A 13,066-nucleotide genomic window follows, 5' to 3' on the forward strand; every position below is an offset into this window, starting at 1 on the left:
TTCCCCTGTGCTTTTCATTAGTGGATTCCTCAGTCAATGTGTCTAGTTGTGCTATTGAGCAGTGATAAAAGATGCTGCTGAATCAATGAGAAGTCTTTTGCTGAAGTAATTTTGATCGTTATCTTTTTAATCCTTATATCCTGTATGTTCAGGATGTGGTCTTTTCAAAGAAATCAAAAACAAAGTTCTGATTTACTGATGATACTTAAGGTATTTCAGTACTTCAGTAATACAAATGGTAGTCACAAAGTACTGAACACAAACCCTAAAATTTTCACAAGAAGGACTGATGGAAAAGTTGCAGAGAAGGTTTTAACTTCCTTGCAGCAGTCTCTCATGGTGGGAGAGTAGGCTATTGTAGTTTGGACCCATTAGGACAACTTTCCAATCAGTCTGGAGTTGCGCTGCTCTCTGGAGAGACCACTGGCATAATTTAGGTGTCTGGGTTACCATTTTGCTGCTCTTGCAGCCTTCTCACTCTCAACTGCAGACTGTTACCCATTTTTACTATTTTTTTTCTTTTTTTTCCCTCCCTCCTTTTTTTTTTTTCCATGTCATGAAAAAAATCCCAAAATCTTGCAAATTAGTTACCTTTCCATTATCTGGAGTACTGAAGGTTGACAGAGAATGGAAAATTGCGTATGAGAGAGAACGCAGTGCAGTGCAGGAACACCCGAGTTCCCCCCAGCAAGCCAGCCTGCGCCCAGAAGGACGTATTGCCTCTGGCTCAGCTTGGCTCTGGCAGCGCTGGTCTGGTTCCACTGCAGCCACTGGGGTGTTTTGGCCCAACGTGCTGTGGGTAGCCCACTGCAACAAGTAAAGAGCTGCCTGTGTATCGTGGGCTCGTGTTACTTGTTCTAACTCACAGATCCCTTTCCTGGCCTCTCTTGAGGCTCGCTGTTTGTCTAACTGGGATGGGGGACGATACAAATTAGCCACAGTACATGACTATCAAAGGATTTCCTTTTATGAGACATGTTTGCTCTTGGGATTAGCTGTTAGCCATGTTACAAGCTTTACTGAGGATTTATGTGACACAAACTCTTTTTATTTTTTAAATTGCCATATTTTTCCATTGCAGATTATCTGATGTAAACCTAGGACGCTTGGTACGTGGTGATGCCGATGACTGTCTAGTTCCTCCTACAGCATCTGCTGTGATGGAGCTTCTTGAAGATTTAGGTGAGACCTTCTATCATAATTATTACGTTAATTTTAGCCTAACTAATTTTCTCAGTTTTAGTCCTGACTAAGAGACAAATATAATCCCACCTTGTTGTGTTTTCTGGTTTGTGTTGTTTTCCCACCGGACATATATTTGTCTCCTGCTAGTGAGGAACCTCAGTGAGATCTGAATGTAATATTTACAGAAATGGGTTTCAGTCCTATGGATTTTGGAGATTAGGCAGGGATTACCTGCCATCAACAGATTTAATCTCACTGAAGCCACCTGAGACATCTGAGTCTTCAAGCAAAAATACAACATCACTTAGGGATTTCACTTAACAATTTTGATTAGCATGAACAGTTGGAGAAATCCAGGTCTGCCTGTAAATAGCTGCTGAGCAAATCTTTTGGTTTGGGTTGTATTGTGTAAATGCTGACATTGAAATTGCAGATTTAAACAAGTGGCTTTACAGTGTGTGAAGATGCCATTAGTTTAAGGCAGGGTTTCAGAATTAGTCTTTCTTATAGTGAATCACAATTGTTGAGACAAGGATTTCTGTAACAGAAGTATAAACAGGGGGTCAAATGTACTTAGTAACAAATATGAATGAAAGAATTTGTGCAAATAAAATACCAGAAAACCAGAAGAGCAGTATTTGCTTACTACAATTAGAGAGTCGCCAGGGAACAACTTAAAACCTGTGGTTTTTCTTACTGCATGGGCTCTGAAAGAGTTGCCCGTAATGCCACAGCTGGTGAAGTTGTGCAGGCACACTGCGCTGTCCTGTCGTAAGCCGCTTTGCTGGCTCTTCTGGAGGGCTTTGGTAGTGCGTGGCCTGGTAAAGGGGAGTAGTTCACGTAGACATTCAGGCTCTGCAGCCCAGTGGAGCCTGGTGCCTAGCACCTTTGCAGCTGAGGGTGGCTGAGCGACTTGCCTTGTGTTGTGCAGGTGGAAAGACAGTGCTGCTGGTGGGAGCCGGCGGGGCGGTGGGCGCCGCCTTGCAGTGCATGTTGCAGAGGGAGGGAGCAGCGACCCTGAGCTGCCGGTGGAAAGCCCCTCAGCTGCAGACCAAGGTGAGCACTCTTCTGTCTGTGCAGTGCCCAGGGGTCATCCTGCATCCCCGCCGTCCGGGCATCCCTATCTGCCGCCCGCGTGGCACTGCTCCCCCTTGCTACCATTCCTGAGAGGGAGACTCATCGTTTCAGTCACGGGTGGCGCTGGAGCTTGCTAGTAGCCAGCGTGGGTTAGGATCTTTTCTCTTCTCCTACCTGCTTGCTCAGAAATGGTGCTCAGGCAAACAGGTGCCTCTACCAGAACATTACATACGTAAGAGCAGCTGCTTGTAACTTCATTATTTTGCGCTGGTAGCTGTGAGAGAAAGAATTCACAGGTACAGTTTAAAACAAATGCATTAGGTCTCTCTTTTTCTTTGCTTCAGTGCGAGAGAGGTGCCCGCTTTTCTTTGTCTTGTGTCATCTGTATGAAATTACTTTCATTGAATTTTTGTCTTAAAGGTTTGGAAATGCTGCCTCTTTTGGGACAAGGAGGATCACAGTCTTTATCTTTGAAGAGAACTGTAAAAGGGTGAAGAGAAATTCAGAAGCCTTAATTTGAAGGATTTAATTTACATGGTCTTCCTAGTTGCTTTTTGCAGAGCTTTTAGCAAGAACTTAGAAGTTGGTACAACTTCCTGTCAAACTTCCCAGTTTGTTCCTTAGTCTCAGATTCCATAGAATAATAGAACTGGGAATGTGTTGTCCTCTGGGCATGTGCAGAGGGGTTCCTCGTTCAGTCCACAGCACAGACCCCAGGTATTAGCTGTAGAAGAGGTGCACGCTACTCCAGTGGCTGTTTCCAAGTCGTCGTAGGGGTGAGGTGCAAGGGACAGCTCTTGTGTTATATTTGATAGCGCATGCCACAAGGTGGCAGCCAATGCAAAATTATAGTGTCAAACCTCTGTGTTTTGAAGCCAAGGACAGGAGGAGGAAATAAGTTTAAGCAGCTGGGATAGTTAGAAAGTTCTCTGGCAAACCTGTGTTTTCACAGCTGTGGATGTTTTTGTCAGGCTTGTCTCAGCTCTGTGCTTTAAGTGACTGACAGCACTTAGGAAACATATGCCTCTCTCGGAGATGGGAGCACTGTTAACTTAATACTAACCATGTCTCATTCTTTAATTATTTCTCATTGCTTGGGGTTGTGCTAGAGGACTGCTTTGGGCTGGATGGGGTGGGTCACAGGGTGGACAGAGGTGTTTCCACTGGTTCACAGCAAAAGACTTGGACCAGGCCGGAGCCGCTTGTGCAGAGCTGTCAATATGCTGGAGAGAGATCTGTTTTCCTTCCATGCAGATGCTTTCCCATAATCATACTTTGCTTTTTGGCATTCCCCATAGCTTACCTCTTGCAGCAGGTCACTGATGAGAAACAGAATAGCAGGCAGGCCTAAGCAGGAGGCAGTTTGAGGCTTTGCACATCAGTCTTCCCAAGTTCATTTTAACTTTTGGCAGTAATGAAGTTTCTGCTTTGCCTGGAGGACTAATCGGCAGAGCTTGGAGGAAACCTACCTTCCTCATCTGTAAGCCTGGAGCAGCGCGTCACCAGTAACCCTCGGAGCGCTGCTGAACCTGGCTGGGTGTGACTCTGTTATAGTTAGCTCTAGCTCCTAGGTAAAATCTAATGCATGCAGGAAAAACGGTCCTGTTTCATATTTCCAGAAGCTGGAGAGTCAGAAACCAAGCACAGATTACCTACTGGACAACGAGGCACTGCTGTCTTGTGGCAACCTGTATTGGAAGTACAACGTTGTTAGATAACCTGATTACAGCTGATGATACAAATTTAGTTTCTCTTGCTCGTTCAAAATGTTGGTTAACTAAAAACAGTTTAAAGGCTCACAAGGTTTCTTCCCTTGAGTTTTTTTAATTTGAATTTCAAGTAAGAAAATGTGTTAGTCAATGTCGAGGTTTTTCCAAGACTTGGAAGAATTAATTCTTGTTTTGTTTTTACTGCACAATACACTGACTTCAGACATGGCTATACACTTTTTATCCTTCCTCTGAATGTGATACCTCTACAGTAACAGTCTGTGTACTGTTGTTTGGAAGTATAATCTATGGTAACATAATAACTTCACTTACAAAGTGAGGGATGAACTTACAAAGAGTATGAGCCTTTCATTGGGATGCATTTGTTCTGAAATATATACCAGGAAAGGAAAAATTGAGCTTAAGGGTAGGTGTAGCTTATTTGTCTTAATCCGTTGGCCGGGCCCATTTGCACTGAAGCACTAATCCTGAACTTAATGATGTCATGCCTTTCTTAAGCAGGTACTCCATTACCTTTGACTAGCTCTACTGATTTGTTCTCCTTTTTAAAGGATAGCATAACAACCAGTGTTTTCTTTAGAAATTCTGTCAATTTAAATGAGACACAGAACACTAAGATTGTGGGTTTTTTTGAATCAGGTTTTGTATTGGTGTGGACTTGTTATTGCTTCTTTTACTCGTGCACTTTTGCAAAAATATTTTTAAAATGATCAAGAGGAAGGTGTGTTTTAGTCCACCTTAGGAAAAGTCTAACAATGTAGAGGTAGTTCTGCTGTCGAACAGCATAATACCACCTACCATCTGATTTAGTGTGGTCCTTTAAAGCAAGTCTTTTCTGTCCTATGGCAGGAAAAGGGAATAAAATAAATAACAGTACATTTTCATTTCCTTGCTTTGACCTGCATGAATAATGGACACACTTTGCGTGTTCTTTTCTCTCCCCACTTCATATTTTGTTAAGGTGAACAGATTATTAATGTTTCTTTTTGTTCCATTTCGGGTTTGCTTGACTTTAGTTATTAAAAACAATTATCATGGCACAGCTGAGTCATGTCCTTCAACACTCTTGAGCTTCCTGGGTTTTCAAATAAAATCACAAATGAAAGAAAACAGTATATTTCAGAAGGTTCTGGCACAGCTGTGCATAGTTGCCATGAAGAAGCGCTGTTCTTTTTGCATTGATACGTTGGATGTAAAATAACTTATGAAAATAACTTAAATAAAATAAAAATAACTTATGAAAATAACTTAAGAGATAAAGACTTGAGCATTTTGGTGGAAATAAGTAAGATATCATTCTGTTAAGCTTTCTGTAGATAACTCTTTAAAGCACAATCACTGCAGAGTGCCTGAAGAATGACCTAGTGACATACTTTCAGGAACATCTCACTTGCTGTCGTTTAAAAATGGGACTACCCAAAAGTCAATTCAGCATTACAGGTGAAAAATGGGAACTGATGTGCTTAATCTTTTATTATGTTAGAATTAGACCTTCTAGTTTGAAAGGAAGTTATCAAATAGATTCAAATTGAAAAATACAGATTATTTTCTTGCCAGAACATGGATAATACTTAGTACCTATGAGGAAAATTAATTTCGTTTCAGTTGTCTAAATTCAGTCGGTCATGATTTCAGCACATCATCTTACATGTAGTCTGTATGTGAACCACATTATGCCTGTTTTAAGAGAGCTGCTATCCTACAATTTTGTTGTAAAAGAACCGAAAATCAGTCTACCTAGGTATAACTAGGAATGGAACGCTTGTTTGTAAAAGCCTGGTTGAGAAGTAGGAGAGCGGTTCAGCTGGCGTTCATGAATGGGACGTTCCTTTTCAGATTGGATAAGAACCTCTTTTGGCCACAGTCTGCTTTTCCTTAGAGCCAGCACTTCAGCTTCAGGCTATTAGATATCTCTTAGTCATTTGCTGTCTGTTTTTGCTGTATTGATAAGACCAAGAGTCTTGGTACTGGCAGAAAAATACATTTCGTATCATAAGCATGTAAGTAAGCATGAAAGAACATGAGACCAGGTATATGGATCCCATAAAAGGAGAGGAGAGGGAAGCTGCATGAGAATTTCTAATGATGGTGCTGTAGACAAAGTATTTCTGCTTCAACATCTTATGTGCATCGTATCTGTTCCTCGCAAATTGAAATTTATCTCCCAGCCTGTGAGCTAGAGGAACAGTTCCTAAAGCGTGCAGCTTTATGGGCTTGAGCCCATAGTGGAGATGTGGACCTGTGGTAGGGAAGGGCCTGTCGGTGTCTGGGCAAGAAGATGGTAGCAGGGAGCTGGTGGCTGCCCGCTGCGGCTCATCCCTGAGGACCATGGCCAGAAGGGAGGGATGGGAGCAGACCATGCATAGTTATCCCGCTGGGTTGCCAATGATTTGCAAACCTTGAACTTCCCGAGGTAGAGATGGAACTGGAAGAAACCACATAAGGAGAACATGCCTGGATGGAAATAGTACCTGAAACTAGTCATTGACATAAAAAAATTTCTAGATTTCAGAAAGTAACTAGAATTACTGTGATTGAAGTGGAACCTGATCTGTAAACTGATGTGTAAAATGATTTTTTTCATAAGGAGAGTTGTGAAAAAACTTTGAATCAGATTCCTATTCCTCATCCCATCTCTTAAATTCCAGCTGGCCTAACTTCAGACCCAGGAAACTGAGGGCTTTTACATTTCAAATATTAATGTAAAATATTTTTTTCTTTGATCATGTATTTAAAAATGACTTTTGTAGCAGTCAGTTTCAACTATGGGGAAATTAAATTTTTATGCAGGCTTCGTGGCAAAATGGGTTTTCAGTTATCTGGAATATACAGCTACTTTGTACCATTATCTTTAAATACTTGGCTGGAAAGTCTGTATTGTTGTTTTAACATTTGGTGTTCTGTCTTGGGAATGGGTGGTGCTTCTTAATCTGCTTCTACTTAAATCTTGGTGGAGAGAGTCATATTTTGTTATGAGGTAAGGTTTCAGATTATTTATTGGCACACCTCTTCCCAACTGAAAAAATATGAGCTGGTGAGAGGGCAAGGTACTACTTGGGTATTAGCTTACTTTGTCTTCAGCCTATTGCCTAATGCATTAGGGGTGGTTTGGCATGATGCTCGTCGTTCCTTTCTCTAGCCTGCCTGCTGAGATGCAGCCTTGCTGTCCAGGGAGCACCGGGCAGTCGGTCGCTCTGCAGCCACACGTTCCCCCTCGTGGGCATCTCCTCCACCTTCTGGCTATGGTTGCCTGTAGCATCTGGTTCCTGTCAGATGTGTCCTCTGAGGGGAGGTTGGATGTGATGATTTCATAGGTCTTTTCCATGTCTAATGTCTGTGATTTGTTTCTGATGTAGGAGATAAGCCTGCACATGCCTCCCAAGGTTTGCTGCTTGCTTTAGTGATTTACAGGCAGTCAAAAGAGCAGGTTATGGCTAGAGAGGAAAAAAAGCAGGGGAGGCATGGGCATGACTTCTTGCGAGTGAAACCAAAATGCCCTGATAGAGATCACCTAAATCTCTCCCAAAGACCCCCAAAATTCTGTAAACAACTATTGTGCTTTCAGTGGACTTACTCTCCCAGTCAAACAAGTTGCTGGATATATTTTTTTTAAAATACGGGGCGGGGGATCTGTAAAGTGTTTGTGATATATACTTTATTGACTCTCCAGGAACTTTTTCAACAGTTGCACATAAAATACTTGCTTATAGCAAGAGTGTGTCTGTGCCTTTTTTTTTTTTCTTTCCTTTACATTTACCTTTTGTGAAATAATGAAAAGGAAATCATGGTGGGAAAGGCTCTGAGATCAGTGTGTCTTCAACCTGTAGGACAACTGTTTGCTGCTGTGTGATACAACTTTTTTCATGAAGGAGGTGGGGCAGGACAATGAGATGAAAGGTTCAGCTGGTTTTCCGAGACATTTATGGGTATGTGCAGCATTAGCCATCTGAACTAGGGTTAACATGGGCTACAAAAATGATTGCGTTCAGCTGTTTAGAACATTTTTGAACATTATGATCGGTAGTCATAGAGATGAATATTTGGTCAGGTCAGTTGTTTTCTGGCATTACAGTTACAAAGGATCAATTCTGTCATAAGTACATTGGCTGAACATTTGTCAAAATTATTACTTGTTGCATACAGCTCTCAACTGGGTCATAGTTTCATGATGCTAAGTGGTGTGCAAAGAAAGCTCTTAGTCCTTGTTCTGGAGGCTTTGCATGGGATGACATACCTGACTTTCAGTATATGAACTATAACTGCTAGAATGTGAATCATTATTTTCTTACAAAAAAGACTGGATTCATGTAACTGAGAATAATCGCTGTTTTTTTCTGTGTTGATGATGTTGACTGTTATGGCAGGGGCTGCGTCCTTTTGCAGGGGAAAGTGTGTCTTCAGCATAGTGTTCTTGGTGCACAAGTCATTGCAGCATCTTTTTATCCAAATTTGCTTGCAGATTCCTCAGGATGATTTGACCTGATGCTGGTCAAGCATTATGACTTATGTGGCCTTCTAGGAGTGGCATGTAAGTTGATATTCACACCAGACACAGGAGTGTAAGCAATTTGGATAAGGCTGAGTGACTGCTGAGACTGTACGTTTGCAGGCAATCATAGGAGTGTTGCAGGACTTCCGACTGAAGCCCGAATCAGCTCATTGCATTAGTTGTTTGTCAAGCAAGTAAATCTTCTCCTACACTTTTGGCTTTGTTTCCACATGTGGATCTCTCAGGAGGGTTAGGCCATCCTTGTGTCCTCTGAGGGGAAGATGGAGCTTTTTTAACTTTCTGCCTTTTCCACCACAGTTATGCTCTTTTCCCCTCCTTGATGCTCAGCTGTGCCAAAAATCTGCTATCCTGACAGGATTTGTAGCTGTTCTTTCTTGGCAGGAGTGTTGGGCAAGGTTGCGTCAGAGCACTTTCGGCCAAAAAAGAAGCTGGAACGCTTGTCAGTCACAAATCAATTCATAGGGAAGCTTGCAGAATTTGGGACACTTAGTATTAATTTACATTTTTCAAAATATTCCCCGAATCTCTGTATCTCTGAAAGAATTTTTACATTCAGGCTTGAGGCAGTGCTGTGCCCGTATTTTGCTTTTTTAGCGGATCTTGATACATCTGCCTCTGGTGCTGTCCCTTATCTCATGGCAATTCTAATAATTGGTACAGGGCCCTGTTTCAGAGGAGGGAGGAAAGGAAGACACTTATGTCTTTGATTATAAGAGTTTTTGTAGTAACCATTTTTGCTCCAACATCTGTCAGGTTGAACTAAATCAGAGGCACTGATTAGCAAACATGAACTGAGAAGGAAGAAAATGCTTTAATTGATATTCTTCAAAGGCATTGATGTTTGCAGATCAGGTCATCGTGCATTCCTGTCAGCTGGCCTGGTTTTCTACTGTCAGATAATCAGGCTGTACTCTTTATAATTGCCTATTTACTGTCTTTCAACCCTTCTCTTTCTTACATGTCTCCAAGTTATCTTGTTGGACAGGACTTTGGACAGTGATAGGGCTTTTTCTTTGAAAGTATGTAATCCCCATTAAATATTATTGGTGCTGACTCTGACCCCACTTGCCTGAATTCACAGTTTGTTTACCTGACTTCATTTTAAATGCTACTGTTCTTAAATTTCATATGGGGTAAGAATCAAGCCATCAGTTTGGATTTTTGTTGTTGTTGTCTGCAAATACTTTGCTCAAAAGATGATTGCTGTGTAAGTCTGAATATTATAAGATGCATATTCAAGAATGTATTTCTAACATTAAATGCTTGGGTTTTCTCTGGGGCGTGTTTTGGGGTGTCCCTAGCTTCATCATGCGGATGTGGTGGTAGTTGGCAGCGCAAAGCCTGATGATGTCCCTGTGAGCTGGATAAAGCCTGGAACCACCATCATCAGTTGTTCTCATGACTTGCTGTCAGGTAAGAGGCGTTAATAGTTCTTGAAAGTGATGTATGGCAAGTCTTTGAAATAACTGTGTGGCATGTTGGTGACAATGCAATGTGATTACAAAAAAGCTACATCTTAGGGAGAGGACCTTTAAAAGTGGGTGTTTGTGTACAAGGGATGTATACACGTGTCTCTGATGTATAAATAGGAAGAAGATGTCAGGTGAGGGAAGAAAGGCTGGAACTTTTTTTTCTTTGTACCAGGATTGTTAAATAAGTGGTGATCCTATGGATTCAAAGAATTCAGAGGGAAGACTTTTGGGTTATCAGATGAAATATTATTTACTGCTGTTTTGTACAGTGTGTTATCCTGTGACTTCTGTGGACTCACCTGGAACATGGGGAAAAGAGAAGAGGGGCAAAAATATCAACTGCAAAGTTCTGTGAAGCTGTGTGCATAGAATGGTGCAGGAGGGAGCAGAGAAATCATGTGTAGCTAAGAAAAGGCAGAATGTCTCTTGCAGTAATTACTCCTACAAAAAGAGTTTGGATTCCTCTCCTTCCTCCTCCCCTGACTGGTTGGAGAGGCGGTATATGTTCGTTAACCTCTCAGTTGAAAAATGCTACAGAATTTTATTAGGAATAAAACTAAGAATGCTTCCCAGATGTTATTCTATTCTACTGCTAGAATTACATTTCCTGTAAAATTCCTTAAAGTCCTGTGAAGATCTCTAGATATTTTCTAGTTTTTTCATATGTATATGAATTTGACTGTTCAGTGTCCAGATGGGATTATGCTGCGAATGAACAGGAAGATGAGGAAGTACATGAGTAGTGTGATTGGTTAATGTGTTTTTCTAAATCTATCACAAGTGTGATTATTGACATCTATTGATACAAAACTGGGGAAATGGGCATAAGGCCAAGGAAAACTAATTGTATGGTTCTTAAACTAGGGATATTCCCTAAGGACAAATTAAGCAGACACTCTATGCAGAGCTAATGCAAGATCGGGCTCATAATAAAGCAGCTGCTGTTCCCATGCAAAGTATGGCCTTAGCAAGAGATTCCTTTCCTTGTCTTTCATGATATTTGAACACACACTGTGGGTGTGGGAGATCTGGGTTATTATTCACTTAATTGTCTGAAGGCATTTGGGCATTCATCTTCCACCTCCTAGAACAGTGCTCTGATCCTAATGAGGATCCCGGGGCGGGTACCAAGCCTTATCCCCTGCTGATCTGTACAAGTTGTCCAAAAATAATTCATGTTTTCTTTTTCCTAGCCTAGTGATTAGGAGACCCCTTGTATCTTGAATGCCCACTTATTTTGAATAGGGATTGTTGGATATAATTGTTAAGTATCTGTGGGGCAGGGCTTGGAGCATAGGTCTCTTCAGCAGGTACCCAACCTACTAGTACAACATACTCTTACATGAAGGAGGAATGGGGGAGAAAGGGACAGAGAAGAGAGGGAATGGTGGTACAGCAGTGGCACCTAGAAATAAATAAAGAGGAATGGCACCTCCTCATTTTAATCCTCCTAAGTAGAAACCTCTTAGGTGTCGGACTCAGGGTAGAGGTGCAGGCCTATGAAGGCAGGATGGGCGTAAGCCGATCCTTGCAGTCTGAGCAGGCACCACTAATGACTGGACTCTCTCAGCTATAGATAATATTACTATTTCCCTTCCCTGAAAGACTGCTCTTAGGAAAACTGTGTTAAAACATTTGAGTGGTGTTCATGTACCACAGCAACGTTCATTCTTAAGGCAGGAAACATAAGATTTGGCATAAGCATATAGATTTCTTTGCATTTTTCAAGTTGTAGCAGTGGGCTGTACTAAGTACAGCATTTCTTTGGAAAGGCAGCATGAGATTTTTAGTAAGATAATTTAAATATAATTTATCTACCAAATGTCCATCTGTCTTTAATGGTTGTGCTTTTGAGATTGTCAGAATCTTGGAGAAACTCCGAAAGAATAGCAGGAATGCATTTTAGCAGCTTTAAAAAATGCTGGCCCCAATCAAGACTTACTAGAGAGGTACATGAAACACAGGTGTCTGTCTGACAGGAAGAATGCACTTAGTTTAATTGCAAGATATTTATTAAAAGCCTATTGTGGAGCAGTTGTGACCTTGGAGAAACAACTGAGTCTTACAACTGACTCTTCACTTTCAATATGTGGTGGAATCTGGCTGAGGTGCTTGGAAATTGTTCTGGGTTTTTTCTTGCTTTAGAAATGTCCAACACTAACATCTGTGGGGTCACAGGAGCTACATGAAGCCTGAAAGCAACAATGCCCATGAAATAACTTTTGTTCTTGCTAGATGATGGCTAAATTTCTGTCTTATGTAGGTATATGTGTAGTCTAACACACTCGCATGTTTTAAAAGCACTCAAAATTTGCAAGAACATAGCTGAATCGGGCAGCTGTAATGCTGTAAGCCAGGAGAGTCGAGCTAAAAGTGCTTGCTCCAAAGTGAGACAATTTCAAGTATTGATTTAATCTGATCAAAGATTTTTAAATTATCACCATTTTAAAACATTCTACAATTTCTAGCAATGCAACACGTTATTCTGCTGCACTAATGATTTTGGAATCAAGTGAGTGCTGGTAGCATCTTGCAGGAATATATATGTAAATGTATAGGAATGAAAATCAAGTTTCTGAACAAAACTTAAGTATGCCAAAATTATTTGGGATTTGATGTCCAGCTCCTTTGGGGTCACTTGAAAGCTGAAGCCCATACGGTTTAAGTAAGTTAGTGGGAAATTCAACCATTTCCCCACCTCTTCTCTATTCTGAGCTGCCTGAGCAGACAGGTGGTGCACGACAGCAGCTCTCACCCATCTGCGCAATAGGGTACAGATAGATGGGTGGATCGGCCTTCGTTAGGGCGAGTCAGAGGAGGGAGCACGATGTCTGCAGTTCAGCTGATCTTCTGGCCATAATCCAAAGCAGAGAGTGCTATTCCGGCTCCCATCTGGAAAATTTATCCTAAGAGAGCTGTTGCAATGCTGCGATTGTCTTCCTAGCTCATGTGTGCATGACTTTCACCTCTAGCTTCACCTTCACCCCTGTAAAAGCCTGGTTAGTCATTTGTGGGGTGAGTATGTAGCATAGGCAGCCTGAGAGAAGTCATTTATTGAAGGGAAATGTCTAATTCTGATATGTATTTACACA

The 13,066-nt window shown here is 41.5% G+C and overlaps 1 protein-coding gene across 1 annotated transcript in view; it reads left to right on the forward strand.

Annotated features, from left to right (window-relative positions):
• MTHFD1L (methylenetetrahydrofolate dehydrogenase (NADP+ dependent) 1 like) overlaps positions 1-13,066 on the forward strand; it is a gene marked incomplete at both ends in the record, with an annotated part of 153,330 nt that overhangs the window by 8,079 nt on the left and 132,185 nt on the right. Inside the window, 3 exons of the mRNA XM_082306166.1 lie at positions 1,082-1,182; positions 2,117-2,241; positions 9,804-9,915. Coding sequence (XP_082162292.1) covers positions 1,082-1,182; positions 2,117-2,241; positions 9,804-9,915 — 338 coding nt within the window. The remainder of the gene's footprint in view (positions 1-1,081; positions 1,183-2,116; positions 2,242-9,803; positions 9,916-13,066) is intronic.

This window comes from Platalea leucorodia (genome assembly GCF_965183815.1).
Source record: "Platalea leucorodia genome assembly, chromosome: 3".
Lineage (NCBI taxonomy): Eukaryota > Metazoa > Chordata > Aves > Pelecaniformes > Threskiornithidae > Platalea > Platalea leucorodia.